This window comes from Lycorma delicatula, chromosome 5 (genome assembly GCF_047948215.1).
Source record: "Lycorma delicatula isolate Av1 chromosome 5, ASM4794821v1, whole genome shotgun sequence".
Lineage (NCBI taxonomy): Eukaryota > Metazoa > Arthropoda > Insecta > Hemiptera > Fulgoridae > Lycorma > Lycorma delicatula.
In genome coordinates, this window is record NC_134459.1 from 56330553 (window position 1) to 56349211 (window position 18659).

The 18659-nt window shown below is 31.2% G+C and overlaps 2 protein-coding genes across 9 annotated transcripts in view; one reads left to right on the plus strand and one right to left on the minus strand.

Annotated features, from left to right (window-relative positions):
• LOC142324971 (COMM domain-containing protein 4) overlaps nucleotides 1–18659 on the plus strand; it is a 454946-nt gene that overhangs the window by 9274 nt on the left and 427013 nt on the right. The gene's annotated exons all lie outside the window — the stretch shown is intronic.
• Nucleotides 14486–18659, minus strand: part of LOC142324970 (uncharacterized) — a 256615-nt gene continuing 252441 nt past the window's right edge. Inside the window, exon 2 of the mRNA XM_075366148.1 lies at nucleotides 14486–18047. Within this exon, the coding sequence (XP_075222263.1) occupies nucleotides 14729–18046 (3318 nt within the window). The 5' untranslated portion in view covers nucleotide 18047 and the 3' untranslated portion in view covers nucleotides 14486–14728. The remainder of the gene's footprint in view (nucleotides 18048–18659) is intronic.

Genomic DNA, 18659 nt, shown 5'->3' on the forward strand with positions numbered 1-18659 from the left:
TAAAACAGTGTATGGTACAGTGCCAAAAGAACTTATTAAAATTTGTGAATTCAGTGATGAAAACGAACAACTTATTTTTTTACATATTAATTCAGATGTCACTAGTGTAAATATCATGAAAAAGGTTTTTGTCAAAATTCATCACCTGTATGGACAGTTATGTTGTGACCCTTTGAGAACATGTAAAAAAACAATTAAGAAAAACTTAATCCAAAAATACGTTAGAGCAAGTTCTTAAACCACGTACATCATTTCAAAAGTCTCAAGACAAAGTGTGGGTACCGATCTGCAAAGTCTTGATAAAGTTGACATTACTTCTACTAACTATAGTGATGAATCATTCTCACACAATTATTTTGACACAATTAAATTCTGATAATTTCAAGAAAATTATCATAAGAGATATCACAGCTGTTGGTTAACCATACGAAATTATAAACTTTCATGCTACAAAAACAGGCTATTTCATTGAAGAATAATTAAAATTTTGCTACAATTTATTTTTTCTTTGATACAGTTTACAAAAATAAACCAATATAAAAATAAAAATGAATTCTTGAAAAAAGATGTAGGCTACTCATTTAAATTTCCAATTATAAATTTCCAAAACTGAAATTTCACTGTTTTTCAACTTTATTTCTGTTGTTCAACTTCATTGATTTTCTTTATTTTCTCACCCATAGTTTTTTAGTTATAATTTTTCCCGTAAACCCTTACATCACAAAAATAGGTTTGCGCACCATAACAAAAATGGCTGCCACAGATAATCTCATAAATAAAAAAATTAAAAATAAAATAGTTTTAAGGTCCTGAAACATGTACGAAACAACTGGGTAACTTTCAATTTTTTTTGAATTGGTCAAGCAACCAGCTTATGTTTTTTTGGGACACTTCAAATGGATAGGCCCATATGTGACATTGTTGTAAATTAATTAGTTATTCATTATTGATATGAACATGTTGAGTCTCTGAAGAGTGGAATTAGACAGAACAATACAGAACTAGACACATTGTTATATTAGTAAAATAAAATATCAGCTGTTAACAAGTCAAGCTGAATATATTTAATTTACAGTGAGTAAGAAGAACTAGAAGAACATTTTATTTATTTTTACAAATAAAAAGGAGGAAAGGAAACATGAATCTTAACAGTAATGTATAGTAATATATCAAAGGTGTAGAATAATATTAAAATTATTTTTAATAATATCTCTGCTGTTTTTTTATTTTAATGCTTTCTCATGAGTTATTTCATAATAATCTGTATTTTATTAGTTGAGTTTTGTATAAAAAAATGAATACATTTTTAACTTACAAAATATTAGGACTTTGAGATCTGTTTTCGATTCATATGATAAAAGTGAGTAATTTTAATTGCAATATTTATATATATATATTTTTTTTAATATAAAACTCATTCAATGAAGTAGCAATTGCTGCTGAAGGTGAATTCACCTTCAGTAAGAAATACTTTCTTTTAGTGTTTAATAAGTATTTCCTTTGCAAATGACATTTATATCACTGGCAAAACTTAATATATTTAATTTTTCTTTTTGATGGTGTCATTTACATACCATGATAGATTTGTTTTTGTCACTTAATAATATATTGTTCGTATGGAATACTACCATATTCTGTTTTTATACATGTTATTTGTTTTGAAAACCAATGAAGTCTGTTACTTCTTTATTTAAAATTACTCAGATTTTGCTTAGGTTTTTCTTAAACCGAATATAAATTTTTATGAGTATGTATAGTAAAAGAATACTATTATGCTATGCTATTTGACACAAAGTATTGTCTTTTTTTATGTATTTTGGTATGTTCTACATGCTGTAACATTTTTCTAAATAATTTTTTTATTACTCTTAGAGAAAATAAATATTTACTAATGATTACATATTATCTGTATATATAATTAAAAATTTCGCAATCCCTTTTTATGAACAAAAAAATAGAATAGGTTGTAAAATTGTATCTAGTACAATTTTTCTTCTAACTACAATTTTTCTTCTTATTTTTTCTTCTAACTGCATAAGAATTATGTTAAGTAAAAGTCCAAAGCTGTTAAATCTGCACTGCTGAATTATGAATAAATCTGGATTATCAAAAATTATTTCAGAAATTGATTCTCAAGTAGTTAAAATAATAATCTTTTTTTTTCAAATTTTATTCTTCATTTCTTTTTGTAAATCAGAGAATCTGTTATTCATTTCTTTTCATATTCATATGAAAGATACTAAAGAACCTTTCTGTATTTCTATATTATTTTTTTCTGTTATAAACTCATGTTAGTGTTATTTTTATTATAACCTCTCTTCTGGTGAAAGGTAATTTTCTGTCCTTTTTTCGCTGATTTTTCTTTTTGTAAAAAACTCTACTGGTAAATAATTAGAAGTTACATAATTTAAAACTTCATTTAAAAATAAAAAGAACATTTTAATTCTTGGTTAATTGTTCTCTTGGTGGAATATGTTTTTTTTAATGTATATATTTTCTTACTTACATTTGATTATATCAAATATTGGACAGTATTCACTTCAGTTCAATTTACAGTAGTATTGAAGTTTTAAACAAATTTGTGTAAAATAACTTCCAACTATTTGAATTTTTGAGATTCATAACCTAGTTCATATACTTTTGTGGGGTTTCTTAATGTGAGATATACATTGTCCTTTTTTTTTAATTTGACCAGCAACTGGCTAATGAATTTGTGCAGTGATTAACATGTTGGCTTCAAGATCAGCAAGATTCAGGTTTGATTTCTGGTAAGAGTCTGGCAATTTTTTCACCTTTCATTCATACATCTCATCTTCTTAATTAACCTACTTGTTTAGCATATCCAAATTCATATACAACTAAAATAAAAAAAAAGGTGCCGTAAATGTAGTAAATACATGCTTTTTTTTAATAGTAAAAATCACCTTTTATAAAGGGTGTTCAACTTAAAAGAGGGCCCATTACTTAGTTTATTCTATAAATAGTAGTTTATTTGCAAACATTTACATAATAATTTACAGAACGTGTTGAAAATGATGTCATGCAGCTTTATACACGTGTCAACATGTTTGATCATATTCCTGGCTACTCTTGATAGATGTACTATCTGTTTCCTGGATGGCATTGGTAATGTTTGTTTTTAATTATGGCAGGCTGTATGGATTGCTCTTATAAAAAAATTTCTTTTAAGTAACCCCACAAAATGAAGTCTAGACTAGTCAGTCACCTTTAGAAATGATTCTTCCTCAGACAAATTTTTATAGCATCTCTATAGTAGAGCTGTATGGCAAGTATCCTGTTGCAACCAGCAGTCATGCTCATCCTCCTGCACTAAGGTTACGAACTGCTAGATAATTTCTTGGTTGATGGTAACATCCACAATTTAAAAAAAAAAAACAATCATCCTGTTTTTCGTCACCTTGAAACTGTATACTATACACCTATTTTTTTGTTGTAGGGTAGATTCAAAGAAAATGTTCAGGTTTTCATTACCTCAGATCTGGTACTACCTGGTGAAAGCACCACCTAGGTAAAACTGTGCTTTATTTGTGAAAAACGTTAATTCTAAATTGCCAGTGTTGCCTGTAATGAAGTTCTTGAACCGTTGACAGCTGTGAACCCTTTTACCATAATTAGCATTAGTTAGATCATGGAAAATCCGCATTCGATACGGATAACATTTCAGCATTCTCCTCACTGCAGTGAGGCATGAACATAGTGAAATGGTGTTTTTTTCCAGCTTTGTCTTCACAAAGGTTTATGAGGAGATCTTGTAACTGTTGCTTTAATGTGCTGCACAACCTTTATTGGGCACATTTCTGATCTAATCGGTATATGTTTCATGTAATGTATATGTTTCATGAAATTTTTAAATTACTTTCTGAATAACACTTTCAATGGTGCTTCCTTTTCAAATTTCTCCCTAAACTTTTGCCAACGCACAACATGAGATTTCATCTGTAAGTTTCCATCATGAATGCACATTCTTCAGCAGTTAACCTCATTTTAATAAACAATAACACATGATTATGCAACTTTGTTCAAAAGCCAGTGTTTGACACAGATTGGCGATATTCAAATTTGCAGGCAATAAACAGTCCTTCCCACTCAAGCTCCAGTCGTACCAACATCTTCCATATTGTTTTATTCAACTCACACCAATATATGTATTTTAACAAAAATTTACATTTATAATTTACTACTGAGTGATGGGACCTCTTTTAGATTGAAGACCCTGCAGGTTTTTTATATATCTTAATAATTTCTAAGGCACAGGTACTATTTGAGTAAATAAGTATAAATAAAAACCTATTTTAAAATGCAACATGAAGTTGCATTTTCTGCATAATATTAATGTAGCAATGCAAATTATTGGATTTAAAAATAATTATACGTGTAATTGTGAGAATACATAGTAATTACCAGTTTAGTTGGTTTGAACTATCTATTGTTTATAACACTTGCAATACAATAACTAGGCTACAGTAAGTGGAGATATTTGGCCATCTGCTAACATTATAATACAGACCAATTCAGGCAGTTCCTTCCTTTTTCAGATTTATGCATTGACTGATTGATTTATTTAATGTTTCCAGTTGTCATTTCCAGCTTTTTTAAAATAACACCACCAGGATAAATATTTTTTGTCTGGCTTGGCTTCAGACTTAATATTTTGCACGGGATTAGTTTTGATGTAATGTTAATTTTTTGATGTAATGTTTTGTTTTATTTTTACTTAATATGCCCAAAGTGTAATAAATTACTTCCATTCTATTTTGTAATTTGTTTTTTTTTTTTTTGGAAACAACCATGACAAGTTTTATACATTTTTTTTCTAATTTTATGTATGTTTTAATTTATCTTCTGAATAGAGTTATATATGAGGGTAAGTCAATTATTATCCGCAATGTAGTTATAAATTTTATTGCAATACAAATAGGAAACTTGCATGTACATAATTTTTCAACATAGTCCCCTTGCATTTCAACGGTCCATCATTGCACAAGCTTCCTGATGCCCTCATAAAAAAAGGTTTTCGGTTGAGCTGCGAGCCAAAAATGCACCGCTTCTTTCACTGTTTCGTCCGAGTTAAATCGGCTGCCCCTTAATGCCTTTTTGAGTGGACAAAACAACTGGTAGTCAGAAGGGGCAAGATCAGGACTATATGGAGGATGAGCCAGTACTTCTAAGTTGAGTTTCTGGAGTTCCCGTACTGTATCGAAAGTCTTCGATGAATTTCGGCCCCTGATACACCTTCTGACCACAAAAAACAGATCACTGAACGTTGCTCTTCTTTGGTGCAAACAGAAAGCGGAGCAACCGTGGTTTACGGCAGGGCACCGATAATGGAACTAACCTAGCAGCATCAACCCTGCACAGACATAACAGCAATTAAACCACACATACGTCATCTACGCAACACGAAGGTACTACCAACATACCAAAAATATAACTAAATTGCAGATAATAATTGACTTACCCTCAAATATATATATATATATATATATATATATATATATATATATTGCTTTTTCATTTAGCAGAAAGGGGGATTTTAATTTCTTGCTTTACTAAATTACTAAATTAATTTCTTGCTTTACTAAACCAATTTTTTTCCTAACTATGACATATTAAAGCGTCTGAAGTGTAGTAGGTATCATCAAGAGAAGCCTTCTCAGTGGGTAATTTTCATTGTACACCCAGTGCTTGTAGCGAGTAGAGTTGTGTTAAAAAGAGCCGAATATTTCTTGCATTTCTGTTGGCTTAGTGTAGTGATATATAGTAGAGTATCCAACATAATGAAGAAGGGAATGGAAAACCTAAATTTTCTTAGAAAGCCTAACAAGGGATGCATCTTCTAAGAACGGGTATGCAGTTTTGGAAGTGACTTACTTCTCATGTTAGGTCATCTACAAACATTTGACTATGTTGTGTAACTAATGTATGTTTATAAATTGATTGTTAAGGTTAAATTGTTTATTAAAAGGTTAGGTTAGGTTATTAATCTATTATGTTAAGGAACTTTGAATACAAATTCAATTTTTTTCTGTTTTCTTTTTGAATTAGTAATTTTTGTCAAAAGAATATCTTGTAAAAAGTACAAAATCAAAAATCATTTTTAAAATAAAATCAAATGTTTTATTCCTGAAAGTTTTTTACTTTCAGCAAAATTTTTTCAGCTTCATTAAGGTAACTTTCAGTAGTTGCTAGTACTATTGATTTACATAATACAGTTTAAGCTGCGCATTATGGGCAATAATTTGATTTGGTGAATTTAACTATTCAGAATGCGGTCAAAAAGTGGATAAAATCTGAAGTACAAATATAATTACTAAAAAGGTGTTGTTTTATTTCTTTACTTTCACAGACACATTAACCACAAATTCAGTTTTTTTGAGACTTTCATTGGAAAATTCATTTTAAGAGTCCTCCGTGAAAAATAATTTTCACAGTAATGTGTGTGTGTGTGTGCACAGACTTACAACAACCTGAATGGTTTGATTGATTTTTCATAAAATTAAATTATATGAGTACGCTTCTGTAATACCTTCACCCATTTGTTTTTTCATTTTTATTTAAAAGTTGATATTTAACCTCCAGAAAAAATTTTATTTTCTTGAACTTTTGTTTACATTAACCTCCTTTAAGATAAAGTAATATGAAATTTTCACCTTGTCAGGGAAAATTCATAGTTCCCTCTCCAATGGTGGTAAAAATCTTCTTTTTTGAAATGTTTGGCTTAGCAATGCATTTTATTTTTAAAAATATGTAATAATTTTAATTTAAATATGTAAAAAAAAATTTACGTCTTTGATTTCTATTTATTTTCTTATAGATGGTATTGTTTAAAAAATAACTGAAATTGAATGTTTTGACCAAAAACACTCCTCATCTAGAGAAAGCTGGAAATGCAATTTTTGGATCAGTAGTGTTTTTTTTTCACAAAAAAAATGTGTAATAATAAAAATTAAAGAAGTAATAATATAATTATACATTAAATAATAATCTTATTTAGGGTACTTTCAAACCCAAACTTTTTAATTGTTACTTTAGAGAAGCAGTTAGTAGGAGTGTTTGATTATATGCATGTTACTAACTATGTAGCCTACTACTAAAAGTATAATGAAATGCTGTTGTATGAATTAAATGTGTGAATATTTTAGGTTCTCAGCCATGTATGGCTGTGACAACTTTATATTGTTAGTAAGAAATATTGTAAGGAAGAAGTATGTCTTAGCACTATCTACTTCTTAGCGAAATAAATAAATATTGTATATATAAATATATACATATATCTAAATCTATAAATCTAATTATGTTGTTAAGACATAAATCTTTTTGTGCTTGTGTTTATTCTGTATATTTGTATTTTTTTTAACTGTATTTGTGTGGTGTTTCTCTAATGTGATTGGTTGATAAAAAGTTATTTTACTGATTTGTATATTCTTGAGCTCATTATTTCTTTGTTTCCTTTGCTTGATACATCCTGTTGTTTGTCCTTAGTTTGTCCATTATATAACTTTGTGCTGTTTATTTTTTGTATTCCTGGAGCATTTTGTTATGTTTTGGAAAAGGGTTTTGTACGAAAGTTTGTTTTACTTTATTCTGAAACCTTTTTCTTGTTCTGTTTTTAAACTTTGTGGGCTGTTATTGGAATTTTCATTTATATTAATTTAATGCAGTATGTTTTTTGATTAGTTGTAAATTTTTATTGTTTTCATATTATGAGAGGAGGAAAAATATACATTCTTTAGTGGGGTTTTGGTTTAACAGCTTACAGTTATGTTGTATACTTCCCACAAGTCTGAGGATAGGCTGCAGTTTTACTAAGAAAGCCTGAGCCACATGGTTGCCATTTTGGTTAATTTTTGTTTTTAAGAAAACAGTTTGTTTCAGCATATATTTGAAATGTTAGCTCAAAGTTTTTGATCATCTTGTTCCATCTTTGTTAAAAATAACTGATCTCGTGAGTCATTCATTATATACATGGAATAAATATATCTTCCCTGAGAAGGTCCTTGTAGTACTATTGTAAATGAGTGTGACTTTTTTAATTCCTTTATGTGTGAATTGTTACTCATTACCAACCCATTTTTCTTATCCATGATGTGTGTGGGTGCTATCTGTATGTCAACTGAACCCATTCAAAGGGTATTGGGACGTTTATAATCGCTACATCCGTGGTATTTGGTTTACTACAGTTGGCTGTAACTACAAACCTATTTGAGGAGCTATGTTTCATGCCTGTGGGTATGAAGTGAGGGGGTTGGAATTCAGCAACCCCAAATTCAAGGTGGGATTGCTAATTGGGAGAAATCAGGCCTTCTAATCTTCGTAGTATATATATATACTCATATGTACATACAGATAACTTATTTTCTAGTTTTTCTTAAAAATAATTGTATATAAATATATACCTTCTTCTGAATTAGTACATTATTATGAGAAAAAAAATTTCAAATAACAAAAGTGACTGCTAATTTAATTTAATTTTAAGCAGCTGCTTCGTATTGTTTCTTCTTCGTATTGTATCACCTTCTTTTGCAGTAACCTAATATGATATAAATAACATGATATAATGCAATTTTTAAAGAAGGTTAAATTTTTGTTTTATTCATATTTTTTTTTAAACAAAGCAACTGAAGAGTTAGAAATGATTGAAGTCTTTTCCCGTATAAGGGAAAGCGCTCTTGGTTTTATATAAGAATTACAGTGTTCTCATTGTGTCAATCTAGTAAATTATCAGTGGTATCTTCTTTCAATTCTTAAGTAGTTCTCTACTTTTTCTATTCTATTTTAATTCTAAATTTAGTAAAGGCTTTAAATATTCTCCTACAATTTTATACTCAAGCACTTCTCTTCACAAATATATCAGTTCATTGTATTTATAATATTTAGCCTACTATTTAAAATCACACACACACAGAGAGAGAGAGAGATTTGTGTATAAAGAGTAAATTTATATCATGATTTATATCCAAGTAAATAAATAACATATAGATGTTTTATAGTAATTCTGTTTTAGCGATATTTTAATTAAAGAGTGGACAGGACTAAGATGACGATGCTAAGGTTTACCTTACTTCAGCAATTACTTCACAAATTTAATGGGAATTGATCTTAAAATTGCATAGGCAAATAGGAAATATCCACTGTTATACTTTTTGTGTAACCAAATTATGGATCACAATGTCATTAGACAAATTTGTTGGTGGTCACCTCTTCGTTAATGAAGCAGCTGCTATGCTTCTTCTTGGCATGGGGTGTTACAAAGCCATTATATGGCAACTGTATTAAGTTTGACAAATCTGATATACATAGTGCAGTGGTAGCATCTTGGCCTTTCATCCGGAGATTCTGAGTTCAAATCCCAGTCAGACATGGATTTTTTCATACACTATAAATTTCCATATTCATATTCCCACACATAAGCTTCTATAGTGAAGTAATTCAACAATAAAAAAATGGAAAACACAAACAGATTGTTGGTAAGGTTGATTTTCATTTTATTTTTATAACTAATCTTATATACTAACAGTGCCATGCTTGGAAAATTTAACTTAAAATATAATAAAAAAGTAAGTTAAAAATGACTACACATATTATTTAAATTGTAAATTATGTCTCTTGTGGCCTGTTTTTATTTTAGGTGAAAAATCATATAGAATTCTATCAGAAAAATTATGAAATAGTATTGGACCAATAAATACTCTTGCTTGAGCAGCTTGTAGTTTATTCATGTCTATACTACAGTCATTCTTTCTTGGATACGTACCATGGGCACTAGATCAGCTGTTGCATTTTCTTTCATGCAAAACTGCAGACAAACAATAATGACCGGAACAGTTTCTTCCAATTGAAACTAAGTTTTCATCATTTACATCAATGATGTAAATCAGGATGTTTCTAAAATGGTGGGCTGGCTATACTTTTTTGGATTCTACTTGTAAAATTAAACAAAAAATATCCTTAGGAAAAATGGCAATTTCTGGCAATTTCAATTTATCCCTTATCAATCAGTTTGTTGTTTTTATATAAAAATTTATATCTCAGTTCAGATAAAGGAATCACATTAATATTTGGTAAGCGTCTTCATAATAAAATTTTAAAATTAACAAAAAATCAGGACTTAAATACCTTTGCAAATTACAAAATGGCGGCCATGTTTATTTTTCAATTCATTATATCTCCATAAATACAAGTTTTATCAAAGTGAATGTTTGCTACAGGGTCATTCACGGGAACCGGATGTTTTTGAAGTGGGTTTTACTCGGGCGTTCGTGGTGGGAGGGGCACGTGGCTGGTGTCTGACGTTTCCTTTGTTCATAGCATTTACATTTTAGTCGTTGAGATGGAACAGTGGACGCTAGACCAACGCCTGTACGCGTATGACAGTTTTGTGCGAAATGACGAATCCGTAACTGCTGTTCAGCGAGATTTCCGCCGTCAGTTTAATATCCATCGTAATGCAAGTGTCCCTTCTCGTAACACAATATTACGATGGGTAAACAACCTTCGAAGAAGTGGTTCAATATTGAAGAAAAAACCACCGGGTCCCCGATGAACTGCTAGCACTCCGTAGAACATCGAACGATAAAGGGGAGCCATTGTCAGAAGCCCACGCCGCTCTATTCAGAGGCATTCAGCAGCGCTTCAAATGAGCACAAGTACGGTAAGACGAATTCTGCACACAGAACTACATTTCCATCCTTACAAGATAGCCGTCGTGCAGCAGTTAAACGAGCAAGATTTCACGCAGCGATTACAATTTTGTCGACAAATGCTTACCGTTTTTGAAGAAAATGAAAATTAGTTATTGTTAATGAGTGACGAAGCCCATTTTCATCTGATTGGCTTCGTCAACAAACAGACTTGCCGGTATTGGGCAGAAAGAAACCCACATCAGCTTCACGAGAGACCACTTCATAACCCAAAGGTTAACTGTTTGGTGTGCAATAGGAAAGGTTGGTGTTATTGGACCACATTTTTTTGAAGAAAATGATGCTGCTGTAACGAATGAAATGACGTAATTGTAACAGCTGATCGTTACATTGCTATGTTGAATACGTTTTTCATCCCTGAGTTACGAAACCGGGGAATCGATTTTCAAAATGTGTTATTCCAGCAGGATGGAGCTACAGCGCACACAGCGATGGCAACGATGGCTGTTCTCCGTAACTTGTTTCCGGGACGGATCGTTTCCAGATTCGGCGACATTCCTTGACCCCCTCGGTCCCCCGACTTGAGTAGTTGTGATTTTTTCTGTGGGGGTTTCTGAAATCGCGTGTGTACGGCAATAAACCGCGTACATTGGAGGACCTAAAGATCGCAATTCGTCAACACGTCACCCAGATTGATGTAGCCCCATGCTGCAAAGAATTGAGGCCAGTTACCGTGAAAGGCTACAACAATGTATTGCCCAAAATGGACATCACTTGCCGGACATAATTTTTCGTTCATGAGTAAGTAACAAATGCTTTGATTTAACAAGTGTTTTAGTACCAATAAAACTTTTTAAAGTTAATATTCAATTTTTTATGATTATTTTAAAAACATCCGGTTCCCGTGAATGACCCTGTATAATATTAAGCCTTTTATTTTGAACAAGGTGACATTTTATTTTAAATCGGTTAACAAATAGCCGAGTTATGACCGAAGATTGATGTAATTTTGTGTTTGTTTTCATGTTCTTCAGTTTATGTTCAATTCGATTAATTATTAATTCTGGTATTGTAAATTAGTATTAAATTAAACAACAATTTTCTCATAATAAAATTTAATATTAAATAATAATAAAACAATTGATGTTAATTTTTCACTTTTGAATAACTTTACACAGCAACTATTACTGCTGTTCATGTTAACAATATAAAAATGAAGCTTCTTTCAACAGGAATGGTGTTCAAAACTAACACAACCAGCGAATCTGGAGTAACAAGAATCCTCATGGTACCTTCCAAAGAAGCCATCAACAAAGATTTTCCCTGAACATATGGGCAGTTATTTTTAATGAATATCTTTTGGGTCCTGTCATTCTACCAAATCATTTAAATGGAGAAAATTATGTTTCTCATTTGACTGAAAATCTTCCACATTTTTTTGGAAGATGTACCTGTACAATTAAGAGGAAATACGTGGTTTCACCACGATGGAGCTCCAGCACACTTCAGTCAGTTGGTATCAGATTTCCTGCATGAAATTTTCCATGAAAAATTGGATAGGTCGCGGAGTGCCCAGTGCCCTGGCCTGCCGATCACCTGACTTAAACCCTCTTGACTTCTTCCTGTGAGGTCATTTGAAGTATATAGTTTATTCAACTCCATACTCAACATTGAGGATCTTCAACAAAGGATCCAAAATGGATTTCAAGAAATTAGGAATACTCCCGGAATTTTTTAACAGAAGACAATCTCTCAGAAAAATACTGTTGAATTTTGTAATCTTTAATGGTTGACACTTTGAACATCTCTTATAACTTTTAACAATTGTTAATTGTTTATTTAAAAAAAAAGTGCACCTAATGTTCTACAACAATTAACATAAGATTATCACAGTTAATCTTATTTAATTTTAATTAAATAAATTATTATTTTTTAATTATGTATAATTAAAAATATTTAATTATTGTTTTATTTTTTTAATTACTAGGTCTATTATTGTGAAAAAATTATTACTTAATTTGATAGTAATTTACTTTAATAGAATTAACAGTAAATAAAAACAATTAATATTTAATTAAATTGAACGTAAAGTGAAGGACATGAAAACAAGACACAAAATCACATCAATTTTCTGCCGTAACTTGGCTATTTGTCAACTGATTTTAAAAAATAAAATGTAATTTTTTTAAAATAAAAGGATTAATATTTTAACAAATAACATACATTTTGATAAAACTTATATTTATGGAGATATAACGGATTGAAAAGTATAAACATGGCCACCATTTTGCAATTTGAAAATGTATTTAAGTCCTGATTTTTTGCTAATTTTAAAACTTTATTACCAAGATGCTTTCCAAATATTAATGTGATTCATTTATCCAAACTTGAGATATAAATTTTTACATAAAAATAATAAAATAGCGGACAGCGGGAGAATGAAGGAGAAATTGTCATTTTTCCTAAGAACATTTTTTCTTTAGTTTTGCAAGTAGAATCCGAAAAAGTACAGCCAGCCCACCGTTTTAGAAACACTTATTTATATTTTTTTAAAAATAATTTTAGCTTAACTAAGAGGTGTATTAATTTGTTGTTTTTCACCACATATTTTATAATTCTGTGATTTACATGAGGTACAAGCTACACTAATCAATACTTACTTCCTCCGAGAATAATGATTTTTATTTTACAACCACTTCTTATAGTGAACAGATTGAAAGTATCACTTTTAAGGCTGAATTTATCGTATCTCTTAGATTTACCCTAATTGTATGGGGTTGAATAATCATAATTTAGTGGCATTGGAATACAAATAGAAATTGAACAGTACAAAATACAACATAACTAATTGTTAATAGGTTTAACAACTTTAATTTATTTTTGTGTGGCATTAACTGTTGTGGTCATTAAAGTGTAATAAATTCCAATAACTTCAATGAAACTTTACCCAGCATTATCTAATTTCATTTATCTATCTAAATAGCAACAGATCTATTAAACATTGCTTCAGTCATTGGCATTTTATTCTCATTTTGCAAACTTAAATTTCCAGGATATTTCTTTTCTTTTACTTTTTAGCCTTCGGAACCACCATAAGGTATTACTTCAGAGGATGAATGAGATGATATGTTTGAATGTAAATGAAGTGTAGTCTTGTATAGTGTCAGGTTGACCATTCCAGAAATGAGTGGTTAATTGAAACCCAACCACCAAAGAACACCAGTATCCACAGTCTAGTATTCAAATCCATATAAAAATAACTACCTTTACTAGGATTTGAACTGTAGAACTCTCAACTTTGAAATCAGCTGATTTGCAATGACAAGTTCACCATTAGACCAACCTGGTAGGATTTCCAGGAAATTAACTCTTTAAGATATTCTCAGACAGTAAGGAAACATTAGATTGCGAGAGTTACAATTTACTGGTCTGATGTTAGTTTTACGCGTTAATCTAATAGATTTAACAAGTAATTATTATATTGTTATTTAAAATTTATTATATTTATATGTATTTGCATGTTTTTTTTATAATGATTACAAATGTTATCTTTCTTTTAATAAATAATTTTATTTTTGTAGCATTAGGTGTAGCATGAATCAAAATATATTTCTTTATAAATAAATAATTAGATTTATTATATTACAAGTCAATACAATTTTTGTTTTTAATTAATATATAAATATATTTTGTCTTGCTAGGCATATTAAAATACACTTTCATTTTTTTTGAGACATCTTATAATACAAAAAAGAAATTCAACATAGGTTAATGTAAAATAAAATATACATTCAAATATTTTTGTTTTACAATGCTTTATTTAAACTAAAAGGTAATAGAAGTTTTTTTAATTACTTTTTTATTGTTAGATGTTTATTTATTTTTTTATTAATTCAAATGAATTAATTATATTATTCTTTGTTGTAATGATTTAAAATATTCAGATATTTATTTTGTTCATTTGTTGATAACGAGATTAGCCTTTTTATTTGCCATTTAATTTAAGCACATTATTTTTTTTTATTTACAATTTTTTATATTTATATGCATTTTATTCGATTAAATTGTTATAATGATGATCGTTTACCACCCCATGGATAAAAATCTGCTCCTCTTCTGATCGGTCTAATTGTTGGCCATGATAAATCCCTAAAACTTTTTGTTCTAAGAAGCATTTGCATGAATAAATTTCTGTCACCGTATTGTACTCGTTTAATACAACACATGATTGTTCCGCTCGGTATGTCAGGGTAAATTTTTTCTGTTATAGAGTCATCATTATTTCTTTCGATCTCATTGTTTTCATCATTATAGTAATCTGTTATACTGTTTGATTCATAAGGGATTGATTCTTCTTTATTAATTCCTATATTTCTTTTTTTTCTGAAATTAAACATTTTTTCATTGTTTGGATAATTTTCAGCATCTGTATCTTCCCAGCTTAAAAAATTTGAATTGTGGTTTTCATCATATCCTGATTTCATATATTGAGGTAAATATTTTGTTTCGGTGTTTCTTCTATTTGTATTTCTTTTTTCAAGTATTAAATTATTTACTTCATTATCTGGAGTATTGTCTATGTCATCATGTTCTAATTCTTCACCCAAATCTCTTTTTTTTATGTTATCTTTCTCATAAAAATTTAATTGTTGAGGTGTGCTGCTTCTTTTTCCTCCCCAACTAAAAAATACCGGATTTCGTTTTCCTTCTCCATCCCTTTTTGATAAAATAATGTTTTGATTATTTGTTTTTACTTGAGGTTTATTTTGGTTATCACTGTTATTGTTGTGATCTAATTCAAAGTATTTGTTTTTGAAAGCATGCGGGGCCAAAAGTTCATCCTTATCGTTTTCTTTTGTTAATTTATCTCCTGTTTGATCACCTGTGGAAAAATCCAAAGTTTCAAATGGAAATTCAGGAATACTTATTGGCAAAATTCTTTCTTCATTATAATTGCCTGGAAAATAGTTTAATTCTGAAGGAGTCTCTTTAAGACTTAATTCTAAAAAATTAATCTCATCATTGTTTTGTGATTCATTATTCAAATGTTCTGATCTTTTACCTCCCCAGCTATGAAATGCTGGTAATCTTTTACCACCCCAGCTATTAAATGCTGTTGCCCTCTTGCCATCTGAACTATCGTAAATCTTATCTCTCTTACCACCCCAGCTGTTGAAGGCAGGTGCTCTTTTGCCACCCCAGCTACTGAACGCAGCTGCTCTTTTTTCATATAAATTGTCGTCATTGTCTCGCTTTCCTCCCCAGCTGTTAAAGGCCAGTGCTCGTTTACCACCCCAGCTGTTAAATGCAGTAGCCCTTTTACCTTCCAAGTTCTGGTCTTCACCTCTCTTACCTCCCCAGCTGTTGAATGCCGGTGCTCTTTTTCCACCCCAGCTACTAAATGCAGCAGCTCTTTTATCTTCTATGCTGTTGTAGTTATCACTTCTTTTGCCGCCCCAACTATTAAAAGCAGGTGCTCGTTTTCCTCCCCAGCTATTAAAAGCAGGTGCTCGTTTTCCTCCCCAGCTATTAAAAGCAGGAACTCGTTTCCCACCCCAGCTGTTAAAAGCAGAAGTTCGTTTTCCATCCATAAAGTTAAACTCAGTGTCACGTTTTCCTCCCCAACTATTGAATGCCGGAGCCCTTTTTTCTTCCCAGTTGTTGAACGTGTCACTTCGTTTTCCTCCCCAACTGTTAAAAGCCGGAGCTCTCTTTCCACCCCAGCTATTGAATGCTGGAGCTCGTTTTTCATCCCATTGAACGAATTCTCCATCACGTTTTCCTCCCCAGCTGTTAAAAGCTGGTGCTCGTTTTCCCCCCCAGCTGTTAAAAGCTGGTGCTCGTTTTCCTCCCCAACTGTTGAATGCCGGAGTTCGTTTTCCATTCAGGGCATTGTATTCATAATCTCGTTTTCCTCCCCAACTGTTAAATGCAGTCGCTCGTTTTACTCTCTGATTTTTAAACTCAAAACCATTTATTTCATCTTCATTGTCTAAATATACATTTTTCTTTCCTCCCCAACTGTTGAATCCGGGTGCTCGCTTCCCGCCCCAACTGTTAAAGGCAGGGACTCGTTTACCACCCCAGCTATTAAATGCAGGAGCTCGTTTCCCTCCCCAACTGTGAAAGGCTGGTAATCTTTTACCTTCGCGACTGTTAAATGCTGAGGCTGGAGAGCGTTTTCCACCCCAACTGTTAAATGCCGGTGCTCGTTTTCCACCCCAGCTGTTGAATGCCGGTGCTCGTTTTCCACCCCAGCTGTTGAATGCCGGTGCTCGTTTCCCACCCCAACTATTAAACGCTGGTGCTCGTTTTCCACCCCAGCTGTTAAATGCCGGCGCTCGTTTTCCTCCCCAACTGTTAAATGCCGGAGCCCGTTTCCCACCCCAACTATTAAACGCTGGTGCTCGTTTTCCTCCCCAACTGTTAAATGCAGGAGCTCTTTTACCGCCCCAGCTGTTAAAAGCAGGCATTCGTTTACCACTCCAACCATTAAATAACGAGGAACCTCTTTTTTCTGAGATAAAATCCGTGTTGACATTGTCATTATCAATATCGTCCAAGTTTTCATTTGCTAGGTCATCATCTGCGTTGTTATCTGTTTTAAAATCATAGAAATGGCTCTGATCCCACGTAGATGGATTCGAAGCAAACAGAATATCACTAAGAAGGTCGCTGTCATTAATTCCATTATTTAAAAAGGATTTACTTACACTATATATGTTATTACTTTCAGAATTTGTCGTTCCTTGTTTGCGATTTTCTCTGTCTGTGTCAAACAGTGATTCTAGTCTTTCGTAGTCTATTCCTGTAAGTTGATCCGCATATTTATTTTGTAAAAATTTATTTTTATCGCTATTTACTGGATTCTCTAAATCGTTTTCAAATTCATTTGTCGTAGGATTTAGTAAATTATTGTTTTCGTTTGTAACCGATAAATCGGTTGTCGAATCGTTAAAGCTAATAAGATTTTTTTGTTTGTAATATTCAGGTTTTTCGCTCCGTTTACCTCCCCAACTTGAAAACGCCGGACCTCGTTTTCCTCCCCAACTAGAAAATGCCGGTTTTCTTTTGAAATGTAACAAATCTGACAGTCTGTGTCTACCCCACCTAGATAAAAATGGATTTCTTTTTGCTATTTGCGTTGCTAATCGGACTTCTGTTTCGATATCTTCTTCTTCATCATCTTCATCTTTCTCAGGTCGTATTATTCCGTCCTCGTACCATTCCGTATTTCTTCTTTGACGTGATTTTTGTTGATAAGATTCTTTAATGTTTGGAAAATATTTACTTCCTTTTACTGTATCATGATTATGCGTTGGATTTTCTTCCGCTTTTGCTAACTGTAATATTAGCAGAAACCACCACCATCGCCATGCATACATTCTGAAACAGATTTAAAAAAAAATGTTTACGTTAATTATCATAAAAATAATAAGAAATAGCTAAAATATAATTCTAATCTAGTAGGCCTAGTCGTTAAAAATGAATGTTTTTCTTGATTTTCTGTCTTTACCAGCTGAACCGATTTTAATTAAACTTCATTACTTTTTTTAGCTTTACTTAGTTTAAACAGTGATATTCTTCGCTAATAAGATGTTAAGCTTTCATTGTTTAAAAATTCTGAAATTTTTACCAGTGACCCGGCATTAGCTTTCTTGATAAGTAATTTTTTCTAATTCAGGGAACATTTATTGAAAAATCTATTTAAAAAATTTAAATCCCATAAAATTTGCGTTACTTTTCGGATAAATTTACTCTTCAATTTTGATCGGGGTTCTACTTTTTCTTGATGGAATATCTTGCCTTGGAATGATTCTGCTCATCAGATCCATAATACAATGTTTCATCTTAAGATTTATTGTTATCCTACTGTAAACCTACCTACTGTAAATACTGTAATATGTAAATACAGTAAAATATTTACTTTCTCGATTGTTGTAATATATGATATGCTACCTTTAACTAATGACACTTCTCCCTAATTTTTTCATCTTT